The 22522-nt window shown below is 35.6% G+C and overlaps 1 protein-coding gene across 1 annotated transcript in view; it reads right to left on the reverse strand.

Annotated features, from left to right (window-relative positions):
• LOC127976649 (CAP-Gly domain-containing linker protein 4-like) overlaps nucleotides 1-22522 on the reverse strand; it is a 42433-nt gene that overhangs the window by 14689 nt on the left and 5222 nt on the right. The window contains exons 7-9 of the mRNA XM_052581235.1: nucleotides 11349-11594; nucleotides 8636-8771; nucleotides 7296-7427 (exon numbers count right to left, since the gene is read on the reverse strand). Of these exons, the coding sequence (XP_052437195.1) occupies nucleotides 7296-7427; nucleotides 8636-8771; nucleotides 11349-11594 (514 nt within the window). The remainder of the gene's footprint in view (nucleotides 1-7295; nucleotides 7428-8635; nucleotides 8772-11348; nucleotides 11595-22522) is intronic.

Below are 22522 nucleotides of genomic sequence, written 5' to 3' on the forward strand. Positions count from 1 at the left end.
TAGATCTTTTAATGTGAAGTTCTTTTATTTTCTTGAAACATATCCTCCACTGAATATCAACAGTTTAAAACCAAAGTTAATTGAGATGGTTATAAAACCACATACAAATATAAAGATGTACTACAAAGGGTTACAGCAATAACAAACACACCACTTCTCCCTCATTCTTTTTCATGACAAATTACTGCCAGTCTGTTCAGCCTGATGTGAGAACTGCTCATTAAGTTTGGCTTCATTGGACAATCAATCAAGGGGGAACATGGAAATCCACCAGGGTCCACTATTTAAATCACCTCAGGAATAGAAGGGAAAAAGAACCACCTTGAAACAGCACTGATTAGAGGACAACATGCAGCTGTCGTTTCTTCTGTGGTGGCCGAGAGGACAGTGACATCGTTAAAGTGTCATTTTAAAGACACTTGGATATGGTTGCTTGGATATGGTTTTGTGAACATGCTGGAGGTGCACGCAGAGGCATTCTGGTAATTGGATGTTTGAATGTGCCTCACTCACATTTGAAGTCGGTCCACGAGTGACTCACAAGTGTCCAACAGAGCACGCTTTCTGTCCCCTTCCTTGGATGTGCATATTAGACTTAAATGCACACAGTGTGACTCAACCCCTCCCAACTAAAATGAAAATGAAGAATGGAAATGCATGAAGGTGCAGACAAGAACATGATAAATAGGTTTATGAACAATGGGTGGGAATAACAAGGCTGTAGATGAAATATAATTCTGCTTCTCTGAAAAGCTGTGATAATTCTTTCAGGTTCTACGTTCCTATTGTTTTCTCAAATAATTAATGAATTTCCAGAATTGTACGAAAAATGCAAACATCAACTGGGTTTGTTTTTGTTTTGTTTTTTCTTTCTATTTCATATGTACTGCAAGTTATAAGCCATTTATTAAAATATTGTTATAGGCGCTTCTCAGTTTAAAAAGAGGTCTATGTAGTTTACTAACAATATAGATGTGAAGATGTTTAGGTGTTCAGGAAAATGGAATTATTGTTATAACAAAACACAGTAAAATGGTGAATTTTTTCAGAAATATATTTTCAGTCTGAGTGTGAACAACAAACAAAAACCATGCAACTATTTAGTGAAAACAAATTGCAAAATTTGTCTTCTGCAACAAAAATACAAACAGTGCAAATGATTCACAAACTACACTCAAATTGAGCGAGAAATATAGTGTAACAGAAAAAAAAAAAAAAAAAAATATATATATATATATATATATATATATAGTAAAACTGATATTTATCAACTAAGAATTATTTACATAATATTTAATCGATCCGCTGGCTGTATTCTGCATCAGAATAAATTTTACCGGGACATCGCTAGTGGTCAACTGGTATATTGCCAAGACCGATATATCGGCTGATATTTTTAACTTTTCAAATAACGGCATCGGCCAATAGATATTTCTGGCCAATGCGTTCGGGGCAATCTTTGAATGGCTAACGAATTTTTTAATTTCACAAACCTTGCAAAATTAGTCAAATCTAATTGTGAGATCTTGTGAAGTATGCATGCGACCTGCATGATAGAATTTCCTCTGCAAGACTTTCGGTTTAAAAATTAAATTCATGATTTCAAATTATGCTGCACTCCATCATATGAAACCAAAATAAAATTTCCACTGTGTGTAGTATGTAAAATTAGTGTTACCTTGGCTTTATAAAATAATAATAATAATAAAAATAATAATAATATTAATAATAATAATAATAATAATAATAATAATAATAATAATAATAATAATAATAATAAATTATATTTAAACTTCCTAGAATACAGAGTGTTCTGTTGGGTACAGTTTACTTCCTTTTTCATTTTATATTTATTAAATATTCATTTGTGGAAAATACTTTGTCATCTATAAGCATTTCATTTTATATTTATATATAAATATATATGTCTTAAAAATGTATTAAAATAAATAAAATTGTATTGGCTTTATACCCTGATTTCAAAGATATTGGCATCGGCTGTAAAAAAAAAAAAAAAAAAATAATAATAATAATAATAATAATAATATATATATATATATATATATATATATATATATATGTCAACCACTAGACATCACCTAGCAATGAAGACATAAATTCCTGTGCTTTATTCTATATGTACTGCTGCTTCATACTTTTTTTTTTATGTCAAAGTACTCAGTCTTTTTAGGGCTGGTCTGAATACCATTTTTTGAGCTTCAAAGCTTCGGTAGTAATCAACATAGAATATTCCATGCTTCGGAGGGAGGGGCTGAAAATATTCTTCTCTCTAATAAAGGCAGGAATCTGTATGTCTGTCTGTTTGCATTTACATTATGTCTAGAACCATTCATCCAATCGACTTCATGCGTGTGGGGTGTGTTGCTGCAGACCCAAGGGAGTGCAGTGTTGCATGTTGGTGCAATACGGACACGTTCAGAATGAATAAACTTTTCAATAAACTACAGAACAGTGAGAGCCCAAAGCGGCGCGCCTCATGGGGGCAGGGCTTGTATGCTCCAAAAACGGACACTGCACTAGTGATACAAAACATAGGTCTGTTAACAGCAATACTTTTAATACAAATTATTATTAGGCCGGGCTACTGTAAGTTTTTTTTTTTTTTTATGGCTGCCATATTCTCAAGTATTTTCAAAGAAAAAGCAGCTTGTTTTTTTACCCCTATAATATACTATAAGTGTACTAATCACTAATCTTTCAAAATGTATGTGCTGTTGTGGTAGGCCAGTTTCAAATCGTCTTGTCCTCACTCAATTTAAAGTGCTCCCACACAGCTGAGGTCATTGGCATTTTTGCCTTCTCTTCCAGATGAACTGAATCATGACGTTTACTAATGGGTGATTCATAAGACACTTTTCCACTATAGGGCCGAATGGTTCTCTTTGCTTAACCGTCCCATACTGTGCCGGTCCGGGCCAGTCAGCACAGATACGGTTTCTTTTTTTCCACTGGCACTTAAAACGGTGCTCTTTGGAATACAACACAATTGCGTCAGTCGTTGCCTTGCAAAAAAGCAGAAAATATAAGAAGATTATTCGAATCTCAGAATTGAAAATCGATTGCCAAACCACCGAACGAATCTAATCGAATATTCGAATAACAGTATATTCTGGTCCAGCCATAGTGCTATTTTGTAGGGATGCACCGAATCCAGGATTCGGATTCGGTCGAATACTGGGCTTTTTGACGGGGTTCGGTTTCGGCCAAACCTTAGGGTTTTTTTTTTCACCGAACCAAACCCTAGGCTTGCGCTACACTGGTCGACGTCACACGGCCGTTGATTAAGTGAAGGTGTTTCTATGAGGAGGAACAAGTCCCGACAGTTCGCTCTAAACTAAACTGTTCAGGAATCTTGAGCGGCTGGGACGATTTATACCATAGCAATACAGAGCCAGCCAGTCACATCGGGTGCTGACGTGTGAGCCTTTGATTCCTCTTAGAGAGGATCCTCTTCAGTGGTGGAAGACAAACCAGCAGCGATTTCCACTGCTGGCAAAAATCTACCTATGTGCGCCAGTAAAACTCTGTGCCCAGTGAAAGAGTTTTCAGTACTGCTGGGGCCATTCATTCCCAGACTCGCAACCGGCTGTCACCTGTTAATGCAGAGCGTCTTGTTTTTTTTTGTTTTTAAATGAAACTCATTTCATGTAAAAGATTAGAGGTTTAACGTTAATTTAATTATGATGCAGGAGATGTGTGTGATCTTCCGTAATATTTGGCTACTGTTCTAATCGTAGCCTATCCTACTGTTATAAACGAAAAATAAACAGCCTACTATCCATGTTTATTGATTTAATGTTCAATAACATTTATATCAGTTAACTCACCAAACATATTATGATTTTTGAAAAGAAAAACACTTCACTTTGCATTGCTGCACTTTTATTGAAAGGTTTTGGTTGTTTACTTGGGTCAGTGATGCACGGGTCAATGTATTAATAACACGCACCCGACCGACGTTTTCAACTAACCCGCAAAAAAATCAAAATAAAATATTGTACCCGACCCGCTTCCTGACCCGCATTTTTAAAAAGCAGTTAATACTCATCGTAGCGTCTTTGGGCCAAAGAAACGAAGGCAAAACTAACCAGGCAAAAAAAAAAAAAAAAAAAAACTTATGTCTATTTGTATGTTTCTGCAAGGTCAGCAGACATTGAGGCTCGGGTTTTTTCCGATCAGAGCTCATGAGGGGAGAGCGCATTTATGAATATCCCTCAACACAGAATGGCCTGCTGGTTCGAAAATATGCAAGGAGTCATTTAATTGTTTAGTAATAAACTGGTGTTTTCTGTGTTGCTGCAAAGATGAAGTTGACGATGCAGACACATTTCAAATGTATTAGATCATCAAAGAGTAGCACGTTTATTTTAGTTTGAATATTTTTGTTTAAAAGACATTTCAAGCTTTCTGTAATATATAGCCTATATTTCTCAAATCTGTGAGGCACACGCTGAGTTTAGTTCACATGCAATGCAAGTGATCCTGCCGGCGCCTTATTACATTGTCTGCTCGGCTATATATTTGCTTCTTATTTATTAAATATGGGCAACTGATTGATAAAAGATTGATCAAAATTAAGATACAATTTATACAAAATGAAAATCTTTTAAAAAGAGTTTTCTATAAAACAAAACTTAATGAAATCATCAAAATCATGTTTTACCAAAAACAGCAACGTTGCTCCCCATACAGTCTTCTTTGCCGCCTCCATCTCTACGTGCAGACTGAGCTCGTGCGTCATCTTCATGCCAGTTATTCAGCCAATAGAGTATAGGCCTATGTATTTCAAAAATGTGTCTAGTACTAGGACCCGACCGACCGCGACCCGAATATCATTAAAAATATTTTTGAATGACTCATAACCACGGGCGACCGCAGGCACCCGCTCATTTTGGATCAACCCGCGCATCACTGACTTGGGTATAAGCTTGGTAATTGTCAAAAAAGTTTTCCTCATCCTTGCATAATGTTGCCTATTCTTTTTTTTTTTTTTTTTTCATCAATGTGTTTTACTGTGTTAATGGGATATGCGAGTAGGATTTGGTATTCGGTTTCGGATTCAGCCAAATCTTAGTGGATTTGGTATTCGGCCGAACCCCAAAAATCTGGAAACGGTGCATCCCTACTATTTTTTATTTTTATTTTTTATACTCTGATGAAAAACTTCTCCCATCTCCCATGCCAATGTTTTATTTTGTGTTTGTTAGTTTTTTTATGCACACATTACAGACTTTACTTCCACTTTGAGTTTGAACAAATTTATAATGAAAAACCTTAAATGGGTTTTTAGGTTTATTGGTTGAATCTCCACTTTACAACACTTTTTAAATAATTAAAATAGGATAACTGGTTCAAAAGTAATTAAACATTAAAGAACAATAGTTATTTTTAGTATTAAGAATTTTTGCATGGTGACATTTCAAGACAATTGAGAAAATGCTGCTGTCAGATTTTTTTATGAACTTTTAGACGTGTATTAAAAAAAAAAAAAAAAAAAAAAAAAAAAAACGGATAGAAAACACATAAAAGGGGAATTAGAACAAACATTTGTTGTATTACAATGCCTTAAGGGCTCTTCATAAAAGCTCTATTGCCACACAAAGTTATTGAGATCCATATGTCTGCATTTAGCTGTCTGGGTGGACAATACCTGGGCCCTAGAGGAAGACAGCGTGGAAATGCTTGTCTCTGAGATAATAGGAAAACAGATCAACAATGTTACACCAACCTGGTAAAGACCAGCCAACATTCAGCAAGCCACACAGAAAGAGAAAAGGAACATCTCTAGTTTAACTAGTCAGGTGATAAGAGGGACTGCTCTTCATCAGTTTTGAGCACTAATGGAAGTCTGTGAGGGTACACTACCTCTCTCTGGAGACGTATATTATGAGAAATGAGAGTCAGGAGGTTACAGGATATCTAGACAGCCTATGTATGGTATACTGTACTTAAATCTGATGCCCTTGGAACTGTGTGTGGGTGATATGTTCATCAGTTGAAGTTGTTGTTGTTGTTTTTTTAACATTTATAGCATTTTCTTTTTATATAGAGTAATATGTCTGCATATGTGTTTTTTTTTTTGTTTTGTTTTTTTACTCATTTATTTATTCAACATTATAATTTAAAAATTAGATATCTTTGGTCCTGTCACTGGTCATGATTATTTGTGTTTCACTATTTTTATTCAAATCTTTGTTTCGTAGTTAATTTCATTTGGTCCAAATGGTTTTAAAATGTAGGCTAGAATATGATCATATGAATGCAATTCATTATGCAGTATGCAAGTAATATCATATTATCAAGAGATGTTGTTTTGAAAATCAGCACAACTTTGATTCACTCGCAGATAACCACAGCCAAGATGATATTCATACAGCAACATTGATTTGCAAAAGAAAAACTGCACGTTTAATGTTGCTTTTATAAAATAGTTCAATAAAAGGAAATACAACATTGCGTATCTTACATTTCAGGCAGTATTCACAATTAGTCTATTTCACACTGCATGTTTTAAGGCAATGCAAAGTGTTGTGATTTTTAATCCCTGAATGATTTTTTTAATGAATTAGTTGAGTGAATGATTCAGTGATCCACTTATTTATTATAAAATACTGGCCTAACAATGTAACATACAGAAACTGTCAAAAAATATGTATTAAACCTATATAACCTAGCGATTTGTTTTTAGTATAAATATTCCACCTGGTTCACAAAACCATCACAAATAATGATGAAGGTTTTTTTTTTTTTTTTTTTTTTTTTTTAATGAATATACCATCACAACAGGAATACTTTTCAAAAGTATGTCAGCTTCCCTTGAACGAAGTCCCTCTGAGGTTTTCAGTCATGTATGATAATACAGGAAGATTTTAAATTAGTCATTTGTCCTCTTTTATTTGTATACGTGACAAAAGCAGAGATTATGCATGTTAGCTTAATTCCCTCCACACATCGGTGGGTGTCACATCTGTATAAACGGGCCCCGGGGTGAAAGCTGTAATGGCACACAAGTGACATTAACTCCCTCAATGATTCCTCAGTGCTCACATGGCTTTTTATAGTCCCTACAACCCCAAAGGGGACAAAATAAAGCGGTAACGCCAAATGCTTTATCACCACCATCACAGTTCACACTTGTGTAAGTTTATTTATCAAGCAGGTCCTCTGGGATGGTAATTAGCTTTGAGTCTGTGGTGGCCGCTGGGTTCCTCCTGATATTGGGTTTGTGAGCTGTAAAGTGGATTAATAAGCAACCAGGTCAATGAGAGATGTACCTGTGTTGACCTTGGACGTGACCCGCGCCAAGTCAATCCGTCTTGGGTGGGGAACGGGAGCGGACGGTTGGCGTGGACTGCTTTTCCGGCGTTCTGATAGTTTGCTGATTTTAGAAAGGGGGGCGAAGATTCCTGGAGAGGGACAGAGAGAAATGATGATTGCCAACTATAAACATTACATGAAAATTTTGCCTGGTAGGGTGCGATGTTACATTGTAAAAAAATATATAGAAATAATAGTGTAATATTATATATATATATATATATATATATATATATATATATATATATATATATATATATATATATATATATATATATATATATATGAACTTTTAGTAAAGAAAAACAACAACAAGATACTCTGTTGCTTCTAACTCTATTTTACAAGCAAGTATAGCCGACATCGGTCACAGCACAACCACTGACTTTGTTGTATGTGTATTTGATTTCATTAGAGCAGATTAACGTTTAAGAGCTGTTCTTAATGGACCACGTTTCAGTCATTGTAATATTCATTCCGTTGTTTACATAAACATCAAAATATAGTAATAAAAAAAAAAAGTTTTATTGAGAATTAAATTAAATGGCTAAATTAAATTGCAGTATGTGAGCATACGACGCACTTACATCATAAATATGCTAATTAGCGCATGACGTCATATAGTTCATGTTCTCATGATTTATTTTAATTAAAATGTTTCAAAACATCCCCCCTCTGTTTGTTTATATATATATATATATATATATATATATATATATATAGTTGCATATGAAGAAATATCATCAGTGGTTCCCAAAACCAAAAACCAACTAGTTTACTATGGTCGTTATTTCTATTAAACTGTATTGGAAATGATGAAAATTGCGACCATAGTTGTTTTGGGAAACGCATCCCAGATCAAGCATGTGACTGATAAAATGCCACTCTGTGACGATTGCATCGTTGAAGCTAGCTAAAAAAAAAAAAAACTTCCATAAATGGTTAATTAGTAAAAAAGACAAACAATACAATTTAATAGAGACTGTTCGATGCTTAGTAAACATTAGCCATTACTAGTTAAATATTATTATAACACACTTTTCAAAATCATAGCTGCTTTTGCTCCAGAATAACTAGTAAGTGAACATCACACTCTGTAGTTATCTAGTTGGGCTAAAATATCACAAGATCACACTTGTAACGTTCTGGATAAATGTAAGATTTCTATGGAACAGACATGACTCATTCCTAAATTCTGTTGCACCAGGTTAACTTATTAGTAAGCTAATTACTTGACAATTCTCTTTGCAAGTCACTATCATATCGGACATTTTTTTTTTTTCATTGATGCTCTTACCATGTTTAATCGGGCAGTTGAAGTACTGAACGCCAGCAACCGATCCATCATTCTTGCCCACTGGTTGGTGAAGCTCCACTCCAGCCCAAAGACCACCAGCAAACTCTGTACTGCCACAGAACCGCAGAGTCCCGACCTTAGAAAACAAGCCAGAGCAGAAGAGTAAACTAAGATTTACACTTTTCCTTAACGCATTCAATCACGGGACCACAGGAGCATCCTGCTGAAACACTTTAACAAACGGAGGGGAGGCTCTGTGGGGACAGTGTGAGAAATAGTTTTCCGGCTGTGTGGGCTGCCGAGGCGATAATACATGTTCAATAGACCTGTTTCACGCTCTCTTTATCTCCGTCTATACTCCGGAGGGCAATGAAAAGTGATTACTTCTTTATTCCAGAAACAAACAAGCACATTCGCACACAGCGGCACGTATTTAGGCGAGCTCGACCGGTCGCCGGAGAGCCGACCTTGTTTTCTTATGTGCCGACATTCATAAACAGGCAAATGAGCTTGGATAAAAATAACGTTAAAAGTAAAATGGGGATCAAAGAAAGCCAGCGGCGCCAAGGATCCCTGAAGATAATGGGGTTTTGATTAGCCAATCTGCAGATTCTAGGCACTCTGTTCACTTTAGTCCCAATGTGGAGGAGGATTTCATTAATGGATAATTTGATGTGTAGGCAAGAGAGGGCAAGAGTCAGCCAAAAAAAAAAAAAAAAAAAAATAGTAAAAGGAATTATTTCGGCAAGGACAATACAGATGAGCAAGCCCTGTGGTCTCTTTACTCTTATTTCAGGTTTCTGACCCACTATTGTCCTTACCCACTGCAAATGGATTTAAGAGCCCCGGCTGAATCCCTGTCCATTACTGATGATGTCACAATGGCCTACAGCTTGCAATGCAGCTGCCTTTAGCTGTAGTGAATCGTAGACAGTTATACAACATACAGGACAGATTTGATTGAGTGGCAGCTTTAGGAAACCGTTCAGTGACATCTTAGTTTTTGGCTGGGAGCAATGCATAAAGTAATTTCTTTCCAACAACTCTCATTGTGAGGAACATTGTGTGGGGGTGCACTTGGTTCTATTAAATTTGACTTCTCAACGGCTTCAATCAATATCAATCACAGCAAACCTGTTATGTTTGAACTCTAGCATCTGTAACCTGTCTTAACATTTGATGCGAGGAACAACAAGCACACACATTTCTTAGATTTTTTTCACACATATAAATCACCTTATTATTTTTTATACGCTGCCAATGTGTATATTTAAAGGGTTTAGGTTTCTTTACCCAAACAAATTTTCATATTAAACACTGCTTTTACCTTGCTGTTTGTGGTTCATTTAGACATGATAAACGAATAAATGTTTAATATTTTAAAAATGCACACATACATGCATATAAATTCTATACAAATTAAATGACCCCAGAATGTCAAAATGTTCATGGTTTTCATGATTAATCACCTCTGTGGGGATATTTGTTGCACACAGACAAAGTAGCCCCTCGAATATATTAAGACAAGCAAGCCACATCAAAAAAGGATTGTATAATAAGATATAACAGATTATTAGGATGGGAATGATACACGTATTTGTATTGAACTGTTTGGTATGAGGCTTTTTGTTTGATATGCATTACAAACTGAACAATTAGCTGGAGTAATCCTATTACATTTGGAAAATAAAAGCGCTTAAAGTGTGTAAAATATATATTTTCTCAATGCTACTGTGCTCAACAAGGCAGTCCAAAACCAGGCAATGTGCTGCCTGCTCAGTGGTGTAGCAGATGGTCACATACTGCAAAAGGCCCCGTGATAACCTCCCATTGCTGGGTTGCGTTGAAAGACGATTATCTTGTATCGACAATAGCCAGAGATATTGTCCAAAAAATCAATTGTGTATTATACAATTGACTATATGTGACCATGGACCACAAAACCATTCACAAGGTTCATAAATTTAATAATAAAATACAAAATATATATCTATGTTTTTTATTTGTACATCATCTGATAAGCTTTCCATTGATTGCCTATTGTTATGATAGGGCAATTATTTGGCTGGGATACAGCTATTTAAAAATCTGGAGTCTGAGGGTGCAAACAAATCAAAATATTGAGAAAAATGCCTTTAAAGTTGTTCAAATGTTCTTAGCAATGCAAATTACAACATCAAGTTTTGTTATATTTATGGTAGGACATTTACAAAATATCTTCATGTAACATGATCTTTACTTAATATCCTAATGATTTTTGGCTTAAAATAAAAATCCATAATTTTGACCCATACAATGTTTTGTTGCTACAGATATACCTGTGCTACTTTGACTGTTTTTGTGGTTCAGGCCTATAATTAAAATATTAACACTGCAGTCAGCAATAAAAAGCAATGAAATAAAAAGCTTTAGCCTATTTAAAAGTACCGAGTTTCAAAAACAACCTGTTTACCACTAAATAAGTTTTTTATTTATTTATTTTTTCCCACTATGTATGGGACACAAGATAAATTTTAAGGGACTAAATTAAAACAGATCGCTATATATCGTTATCAGCATATGATCAAGTAGAATCAAAGAGTGGTTTAAGAAAGTGAAGATAAGGTTTGATATTTTGTAGTGAATGCCAAATAAAGCCACTGCAATAAAAATATAAATAAACTGTGTCTGTTTGACCATTACATGGTAAAAGAAATGAAGAAATATGCAGTACCTTTTGACCAGCAATGATAACTTTGTCTCCAATGTGAAGTCCCATACTTGAAAGCTGGGTACGAGCTTTATCCGAGAGGAGACCTGGAGGTCGGGCTGGCAGGAGCGGGAGGAGAGCATCGGGTCTGGGGAGGACCTCCTGAAGCAGTGTGCGCAGCTCTTTAGCCTGGACCGCGGCATCAGCAATTTCAAGAGGCATGTCGAGAGGCTCTGGAACAACATCAGCCGGACACTGGCCCTTATCATTCTAAAAAGATAAGGTTCAATGAAAACATGTCTAAAAACAAACATAAATTACATACATAAAAATATCATAAATAACAACTAACATAAAGTGTCTAAGTAACATGTTGGCCACCACATGGCATCACAGAATCATTGTAAAATAAGGGAGAACAACTTGAATTTCCAGGATGGATCGTCCTTTTATTAATCACCAAGAGTCAGCTTTAGGGAATCTCCGGCTAACAAGCTACTTATAATGTAAAGTAGTTAAGCTGCAGTCAAACAAATCTCTAAAAAATGTATTTGGATTCACTACCAGTGACTAACATAAAGTGTCTAAGAAAACTGAAGATATTTAATGAGAATTTATTTATTTATTTATTAATCATGCAAGTGACTGCATTTTTATGAAAATTTTAATTAGGATCTCAGTTAGGATGGCTGCCTCAAACTCAAACACATGAAATCACAATAAATAAAATTAGAAATTATAATTAATAGTTAATTAACTAAATTGGGGGAAAAATATCAACATGAGTATCTACCTCTAAATGTATTTATTATTAAAGCAATTACTAAAGCAATTTTATATTATTATTATTTAAAATTTATTTAAAAAAAATTATTATTTATTTAAAATTAAATTACAGTTTATTTGAATGCAGCATTTAGTCATGCTAAACTGCTACCTGTTAAAGAAAACTCATTCTTTATTGGAAATGCTACACTATTTTACAAACATCTCAGCCATCATGTTATTAAAAAAATATTTGTTACCCTATTTTTGAGAATCTGAGTCACTATCTGAAATGTGCTGCAATTTATATTCCAAAGCAGCGTATATAATGCAATTATAACGTATGCCCACAAAACATAAGCAAAGTGCACACATTTGGATTTGTGCTGAATGAGAGAGGTTACATGAGCCCAAGTTTATTTCTATGGCTTATTTCCCACACACCCTTAATTCAAGTTTCACCTTAAATCATTTAGGATTGGCATTTATAATAATTATATTGAATGCCACTATAATTTATGTGTTTTACACATTTTTTTTTTCCTTCCTGTTTTGAATTTTTACTTTATCTTTGGAGTGTTGCAAGCTCTCGGTACATAAAAAAGATCTGTCAAGTTGCAAAAGACTAAAGCCGCCCAAACGTTCATGCAAAGAAAAAAGGTGTAACTTTTATTCTAACTGTTGCACCAGGTGCCATGTTGTTGAGAAGTTGTGCGTTTCGTTGTGAAAGCAAAGCTAATTTGTTTGGCCTTCCAACAGAGGATAACAACTAGAAATCAGTGGTTAAGTTTTATTTACAATACTGTTCCACTGTTTGTAATGTGTTTTATTCCATCGCGGTGTTCTGACATTTTATCCTACCCGTCAGGCACCAAAGACATTAGAGTGTTAAGGTGCGTAACATTACACGATTGAGGCATTCGGCCAATCACAACGCACTAGATATCTGGTCAATCAGAGAACGCCTCATTTTTCAGAACGATGAGCTTAGTAATTTAAAAATTTTATAAAAAATTAGAGGTGAACCGATATGGGCTTTTCACTTGCCGATGACATTGCCGACATTTAGCATTTAGGGCAGCCGATGGCTCATAGATGATGCTGATATTTTGGCTGATATGTTTTGCCGATTTTCTTTGTTTGTTTTTTCATTCATCTCATAAAAGTAAGTTTGAGCAAATTATTATTATTATTATACGAGATAATAATATTTGTAGTAGCCCAATGTAGGGTAATAATACATGGCTCAAAACTTAACCACCCTCTCAAAACAGTTCTGAAGCACACTTTTTGTTTTGTGTTTACTGACAGACAGTGTTTCCCACAGACTGCAAATTAATTCTCTGACAGCAAGAGGCGCTGTTGTAGTGGAGATATAGCGGTTTCACTGGTAAAGGCTGTAATCAAATAAGTGCTGCTCACAAATGATACTTTATCAGGTTTTACAGGAAAAATGAAATTAAAATGACATCGAAGCTCTTTCACACATATTACACAGCCTGGAGCTCATAACTGATCAAGAGTGCACTGAACCATGAACAATGCCATCGTGGAGGATATTGTTTGACCTCAAACACATTTCAAGAGGAAAGTTAACATGCACGTTATAATCAGCCCAGAAGTTTCGTCTGAATTAAACGTGTTTCTACTTTCACACAATACTTGCAGTATGAATACTTTTTGCCATCAATTCTAGTACGGTAAAATGTAATTTTTGAAACAGGCTGTTTTGCCCTGCCATTAGCTGAAGCTGTGTGAGATAGTGATGTGTCGTTCCTGAATGAATCATTCTTTTTGAACGAATCGTTCTCGTTCACATAATCAACTGACTCATAATTCTTGTTCAGTGAAGTTCCTCCCTCCACAGCAGCGCGGCGCTATTAGCAGCGCATGCGCAGCTCAGTGAACTGGGTAACTGAACCATTTCATCCTGTCAAAGAATTACTCAACCTCGAGCCAATAGCTTTCGAGTATGAGATGCGAGGAGCATGTGATTTGTTGAATGTAGTGAACGAATACGCCCTTCATTGAATGAGTTTCATGAGTCTGAACTAGATCTAGAGAATGAAATGAATGAAATGACTGAACTGAAACACATGTCGTTCGTGAACGAGTTAAATGCACGGATACATGTCGTTCATGAATGAAATGAACTGGTGCATAGCTTATCTCGTTTGAGAATGAAATTAATGAGAGTAAACTGGGTTAGTCTGCCATTTAGCATTTAAAGCTCTAAAAAATGCAAAGCGCAGTTATAGGTCCTGTGCACATACGCTTGTTTTGATATTTAGCATACAGAACTCCACGATTAATCCACGATTTATGAATATGAACATATAATATACAAACTGTCTGACTAAACAATTAAAATGCTAATTAGGCAAGAAAACCTCATGCTTTGTTCATCTGAACAACTTAATATGACTTTATATATTGAATGCGATTATGCACACATTTGAATAAAGCCAGATCAGTTTTTGTAACAAGTGAATACGTTCGTTGACTTAAGACATAACACTCTGTGTTTTGCCACCTGCTGGCATATTTTGTGTAATAAGAAGAAATGATCACTGAACGAATCAGTGAACGATTCTGAACGAATCATTTTGGTGAACGAACTGAAAATGAACGAATCTCTTGAAAGAATCATGTGCTGAGTCCCAATTCGCATACTATCCGTCCTAAATAGTATGCGAAACTAGAACTAGTACGTCCCAAATCGTAGTATGTTGAAAAGAGTATTCCAAAGATACCCGGATGGTCTACTATTTCCGGTTAGAATTCGAAGTGCAGATCAATGCACACTCTAAGCTCTAATATTGCCCACAACCCATTGCGTGCGGGAGGGAGGAGCTTTGCGATGGCTTTGCGGTGATGTAAACATGGCAGCCGGGTGCAGCAGCAGAGATGCGCCCTCAGCTTTTAAGTGTAAGAATTCAAATGTTTAACCCTAATTTTATTGTATAAAATTGTATTGTATAAAACTCATAATATTATTGGGTTCATGTTGTGCTAAAAAAGTACCGTGTTTATCTTGTAGGGTACGATTTTCTTCACAAAAAAAGTACATACTTTTAGGTCGTAGTATAAGTAGGCGAATTGGGTTGCGTTGCAGCAGAGAGTGAGCTTCTCAGAGGGAGTGCCGCAACAATGCTTAGCTGTCCGCCAGTGCGCCTGCCTATAAATCGGCCTAATCTGCAGCAAAATCGGCCAATGCCGATTAATCGGCCGACCTCTAGTTAAATTCAACGAGTTTCACAAAGGCGGGGCAAAGAGGAGAAACAATAACATACATTATGTGGAACATAATCTGTTTTTTTTGTTTTTTTTACCTTAAACCACATACACACATTTCATTACACCAAATAATGGTCTTTTTAGTAAAGTCACATGTCCCCTTTAAATTTAAATTTGTAAAAGAAAAGAAAATGAATCTTTGGCAATTCTTTTTTTTTTTTTTTTTACATTAATGTGTTTACGTAATAATGTTTTTATTTAAAAAATAAAATTAGTTATTAGTTAACACAATGTAACTTACACAACGATGCAACGCAACTGAATTTATTTTTTTATTTCCGGTAGCAGTGCAAAAGTTTGTAGGTTCAATTACCATCATTGAACATACTGATAAAAATAAATAATAATAAATAATAATAAATAAAAAAAAGTGTGTAGCCGGAGTGCACTAGAAGTCACTTTGGACAAAAGCATTTGCTAAATACATGAATGAATGTAAATGATTTATCCATTTATTTATTTGTTTGTTTGTTTGTTTATGATCTCTCAACAATTTGATTTTGACCCAGTGTGACTTCTGGAAAATACAGAAAATACTGGTGTAAGCTAAACTGAATCAATGAATGCAAAGACACAGCAAGAACTAGATGAATATGTTTAACAGTATGTCTCATCAGCCCCCTCCAGCCAAACAGCACAATACCTCTACTGCAGCACGGCTCAATGCCATTTTTAAATGTATTGCACAGTAAACTGCCTGAGTAGTGGACTTCTTGTGCCCTTCTGTCTTATCCAACAATGTGTTGTGGCAGGCACCGAGCTGGAACCAGACAAGGAAGATGGCCAAAACAAATGCGTCGTCCTTGACATGGCTTGGCTGGCGAGCGAGCAGTAACTGTGTTTCACTTTTCCTCGGCCCATTGGCTCTCTGCAGGCTTTAGGCTTAATGTGCTTGCCCATCTCTCCATTCTGAGAGCCTCTCTTCGCATCAAGAAAAGCTGAAAGGGTTTGATGTACCACACATTTCTTAGACAGCAGGGTACAGTGTTGGAGTTGCTTTCCATCTTCAGACATATATAAATGTAGAGCTCCTGACAACTGGGAACTAAGGGCTCTCAATTTGTAATGGGTTCATAGATAAACAACACCACTGGGTGGCCTCCTGCAGCTCCATACATCAAGCGAGTCTTTTACTACCACAGCATGAAGACAATAGCTCTGTTCCGAAATCTAGTGAGTGGCCTAAATAGACAGCATTTTAAGGCCTCGTGGATGAACTTCAATCAGAGGTAGAATAAAATAGTTTTGGCCAAATTATGAAGCAGCATCTGATATATGGAATTAGGAAACCATAGAATGAATTATGCCTAGTTCAGTGATTAAAAAAAATAAAATAAAAAAAAACCCTCCTTTGTTAGCTTAGCAACATGTTAACGTTAAACTCCCCAGTGTGGAGAAACCAAGATGGTAGAAGGAGAAGAGACAACAGCAACAACAAACCACTGGAAACCACAACAATAACAGATAATGAGTGCTTATATGAGAGGGTTAAAGGTGCCATTGAATACAAAATTCACTTTTATAAGGTGTTTGAACACAGCTGTGTGGTCGCAGTGTGTGAAAACAACCAGCCTATAATGGTAAAAATCCACCCACTCATTGTTTTATAATTCATATAAATCATAAACAGTCTCTTCACAGAAGCAGTTCCAGATTTCTCACTACTATTTAATAGTCAGGGAAAGTCCCATCTATTTGTGACACTCTCTGCCCTATTTGCATATGCATAGCCCTGAGTGAGAAACAGCAGTCCGCCATTACTGCTGCTGGAGGTACAATGTCAACGCCAAAGAGCCATTAAAAGTGTTGTGTGTTGGGATGCACCAACGAACATAAGAGTCTCCATAAACCACTGAGGACACGGTGGTTAAATTTCATTTTCAAAGGAAATGCCCTTTTTTTCGATGCATCGATTAACCTAACGATTTTTTTTTTTTCAGACCGATTCGATTTCGATTATCTCCCCATTAATTGACTACTTACAATTTATACATGTTGATTTACATATCTGAATGAAAAAAAAAACATGCATTCCTTAACATTGCAATATATGTTTATTGCTCTTAAAATTACAAAATAAAAGACTGACTAAGAATGCATTACTTTACAATTGTATAGATATAATATTCAATAAAACATTGAAGCCTTGAAAACACATAGCTTACTGAAACAAGCTTACTAAACACATAGGGCCTAGCTTACTGAACAAAAAGTTCTTCTTTCAGATGAAAATAACCACAACTTGATGTCTAGCATTCAATAAAAAACGTCACCCAAAATACTTGTTTAGAGCAATTGAAAGAATACAGTAACCAATGTAAACTTGAGGGCTTTAAGCTAATACAGAGAGTGCTTTTCCAAAAAAAAATAATAATAATTATAATTAACAGTTGGAGTCAGCAGCCTGTCATGGAGAAGAAAAAAAAAATCTCCGAATGCTCCACGTGAAATTTTGGAGTTTCGCCCTTTTTCTATCGTGTTTAATGATTTTGATTAATATGCACAAAGGAGAGAGAGAGCAAGAAGCGCTCGTGTTGTTTGAAGACTGTGAGTGCGCGCGCAGCTGGGGCTCTCTCTCGTACGCGCCCCGTCAGGCGCAGCAGTCATTCACTGATCAAATAAGGCTTTGACAGCCGCCAAAAAAAAGATCAATGCAGAAAAACCCCTGGATTGGTTATATAACGTTGGACAGAATGTTGATCCGGCCATCGCGTATATTCAGCGCACATAAGGTAAACGTTTTGCAAACATTTTTTAGAGAAATAAAAACAGGTCGACGAATCGATGTGCATATTTTTCGTCGACTTATTTTTTGCGTCGACGTCATCAATGACCTCGATGCGTTGTCCCAGCCCTATACCAGACTGTTTCTTAAATATGAATGTGGTAGTTAAAAATTGCATTTGGAAGCAATGTTAGGTCAGTAACACGGTCACCACCAGTTAAACCATAACACTGGTAATGTTATGCCCGTGAGCATGTGCTCTTGAAGCTCCACACTCTACTGAAAAGGGTGTTGAGAGCACCAGCTCATTTTCATTTAAAGGGGACAAACACAAAAAACAGCGCCTTATACCCTCATGCCTTATACCCTCATACCCTAAAAGTGGAAATTTCAACAAGCTATAAAAATTATATGTGGGGTATTTCGAGATTTGAGAACTTCACATATACATTTTTGGGGACATCAGATTAATTTAAAATGTTGTATCAATGTATTCGAAGTCGATCAAAATGTCATTAGTTGCTTAAATAAATAAAAAATCCACAGGAAGTGGCGAAATCAAATAGTCCGTGATAGTGTTGTCAAAAGACCCGGTACTTTGGTACCAAGTCGGCACTAAAAAAATGAAAATGTGATGGTAGCAGGTTTCTTTAAGTACCGGTGGTACAGAGGACCCGGTCAACCTGGTTCTTGACACATACTGCGCTATTATTTCCGCGAAGCAGAAAACGTGGACGGAATCTCAAAATCCAGTCATGAAAAGGAAACTTACATTTTAAAATGGACAGTCACGGAATTTGTCAAAGTTAGCATAAATTAATCAAATCTCCATATGGACCAGTATCTGTAAATGTTAAGCCGCTCAAGTTGGTTGAAATATGAATCCTATATGTTCTGCGCATCTCTGTGTGCATGAATGAATGGCAGGGACGTGTAGGTTTGTTTACATCATAGACTGAAGCGCGTGACCATCTCAATGAAGACATATATACATAAACATCATCACCTGAACTGTTCCGAGTCACTTTACAAGCATTTTACTGTTTCATTTGAGTAAAACCAGTGTCGATTTACAGGTATTCACGGCAACCCGTCAAAATAAAAGCTCATTTTTACATAAAGGCATCGTGCTAGAAATATTACTATTATTTAGTAGAATGTATGTGATACTGCTACTACTGTTGAAAAAAAAAAAAAATTCAACTTTATTTTTTAAATAAATAAATCACAAAATATTTCTTCCAAGTTTTGATTTTAATATCAAATCATCTTTTTTTCACCAAAAAATTAAATGTGTTTAAATTTCATTAATTAAAGGACAAATTAAATTTGGGTGAAACTTGTTTACTGTTTTTCATAATTATATTACTTGTAGAAAAACTTAAACACAATTGTAAATAAGTATAAAGAATGGCATTGTTTTATTTTTAGTGATAATTTTTTTTTTTTTTTTTTAATTAGCGTATTTCTGTATTTTGCTTTGGTACCGAAATTTGTACCGAGAACCGTGGATTTTCACTGTTATCGGTACCGAATACTGAAATTTTGGTACCGTGACAACACTAATCTGCAATGGACAGATAATTTACAGCTGGTCTTTAATTACAGTACATCCGTCAGGACATGCAAACATCTGTTCTGATCATCGACTTTAAAAGTGGCTTATCATTTGAAAGATGTAAGTAGCTCGCTCTAACATAAACCTAGAAGAATATGCCCTAATTGGAGAGAGTTTGTGTGGAAGCTGAAATAATTGCACATTACATGGTTTATTAATATAAACGTGATTAGTCAACTAATAGTTTAAATGAACGACTATTAGTTGATCAGAAAAATCTTTAGTCGAGAGCAGAACTAATGTTCAGCAAAATCTAATTAAATCAAATCAAAATAAATCAAATAATCAAAACAGGTTAACATTTTTCAAGAAAATACTACTTTAGTCTTTCCACTTAAATTTTTCACATTTAATTCAATGAGTTACTTCTAATCTATTTGTAATTATTTGTGAAATTAACTACCAATAAATGAAACAACAGTCCTGCTATTATTATATTTTTTTTTTTCTTCAGGTGTACTAATACACAAACATTTGCATCAAAACTAAAATACAATTTGACCTTAAAGAAAGTTTGTATGCTAGCTATAAAGGCAGTAGACAGCAAGGCAGCTCACTGAGTTTTGGAAGGCAGCTTTTCTACAGGTGATTCTTTTCACACAAAACTGCAAATTGTGTTTCTGCAATCACAAACACACACTACCCAAACCTTCACTTTCATCTTTTCTTTTAGCTGAATCACAGAAAACCTAAAGGGTTCCCGACTTTGTTCGTCAGTCCAAAAAAATATCCAAGAGATGGATGATGTAGGTGCACACAGATGGCTGATGCAGAGATATGCTGACTGTCGGTCTGAATGTCCTGACAAGTATCACCCTTCTAACCTGTGCTTAGGTTATATCCCCGTCAGCTAAAGTTAACATTGAACTGCATCCAAAATGATGCTGACTAAATGTTTATCACCATCATCGTGACAGGAGTTTGTTAGCATGACACTACTCAGCATGCAAGCAGTTTGGAAAACTCCTTGGTAGAAAAGTCGATTGCTATGTCCTTAAAATATGGTAATTTATACAATAATCAGAGGTTTATATGCATTGCTCGTCTTCTAATCCATATGCCTGTACAGTAAATCATGCATAAATTCAAACAGACATGCAAAGTAAAACCGCATACATGAACAAACACACACACACACATACACATACACAGAGAGTGCCGAATCATCACTTTGTATCATCAAATGAAAGCATCTTCTGTTGAGGAGGTCTGATGGGCTTGCTTATAATGAAACAATTCTCAGAAGATAAAGTTCATGAGGCTGACCAAAGCAAGCAGGAAAATACAGCAACAGGAAGGATTGTCTTTTTTTTTTTTTTACAAAATTAGTGTGAAACGGCTCATTGCCTCAATCACTGCTTATGTCATACAGGAATTTGCACAATTAAGGTGATATTTGGTTTTGCTCCTCTGGTATCGAAGAGCAAACAACAAAATGATATTTTCTGAAACAGAAGCCGACACTGCACCTTAAAAAAAAATGTTCAGCCCATTTCCTTAGTGTACCTCATTTCCACTGCACAAGACTGCACCCTACTGGTTATCAAACGTGTCTGCAGAGATATCAGTTACTCCACATCAGCATCATAATGATGTAGAGCTCCATATCTGTCAGATGAAGGATGACTCACTGAGATGGTCATATAACTCCACTGGCAGGCGTATGAAATAATATCATAAGAGACAATGAATGAAGATGAACAATCTATTTGAAATAGTCAAAAGGATCACTGTGCAGTGCAAAAATATTTTTTAGAGGCCAGTGTAAAGCAAAACAGGTCTAAACAGATGACAGTGAACAACAAGTTTGCTATTTTCCAAACTCTTTTCCCACATTTTCTACCTTTGTTTCCTATTGTCAGTGTAGTTGCTTGGCAACAAGGCATATTTTTATGGCTAAACCTGCTCCAGAAGGTTCTTCACAGACACGAAAGTCTGCCAAGCCTGTTGTTACGACGTTATCAGATGATTTGATGTTTGTTTCCCCGCACTGACGATATCTCTATTAGAGTGTCGGTTGAGAAACAAAAAACCGAGCTAAAAAAACCCATCTCCTGACTGACGAGCAATGGACAGATGCCCAGAGAAAAACACTGGCAACAAACAAGCCGCACCACTGGCACAGATAACGCGGGGGAAAAAATGAAGGATGGAAAACTCTGGCTGCCTCACAACAGAGAAGAAAACGGCAAAGGTTGAGCATGACGCCAGTTCCTATATTATGTTCTGGCAGCAGAGCTGATAAACCCTTTACATGCAAACAAAGCTCTCTGACTAACGCCCTACTAAAAGGCCCGCTGAACTGAAATGCATGCATTTTACAAAAGTTTCAATAATATCAATAATTCAGTGACATCTGCTGTTTGTGAGGAGAATGACGCCTAGCGGTGATGCTCTGCGAGTGTAAAATGAGTTTATATATATATACACTTCCTCATGCTATATGTTGAACATTTTAAAAACATGTATAAAACAACAACAACAACAATAATAATAGTATATGTATTACCAAATATAAATATTGTAAAACATTGTCATTCTGAAATAATGTATTATTATTATTATTATTATTATTATTATTATGAGGATGTTATTGTTATTTATATATTATACATTGATTATAGTCACTGTTATTATCTAATGCACAATAATTGTAAAATATTGTATTGTAAAATATTTTCCTTTTTATCTTCGAAACTGGTCTACTGGAGTAAAGTAAACGTGTGTAGTACTTCCAGTGTCACATCTCCAAAATGGGAAAGTAGGTTTACAACAAATACTTGAACAACAAAG

Source organism: Carassius gibelio, chromosome B17 (assembly GCF_023724105.1).
Source record: "Carassius gibelio isolate Cgi1373 ecotype wild population from Czech Republic chromosome B17, carGib1.2-hapl.c, whole genome shotgun sequence".
Classification (NCBI taxonomy): Eukaryota; Metazoa; Chordata; class Actinopteri; order Cypriniformes; family Cyprinidae; genus Carassius; species Carassius gibelio.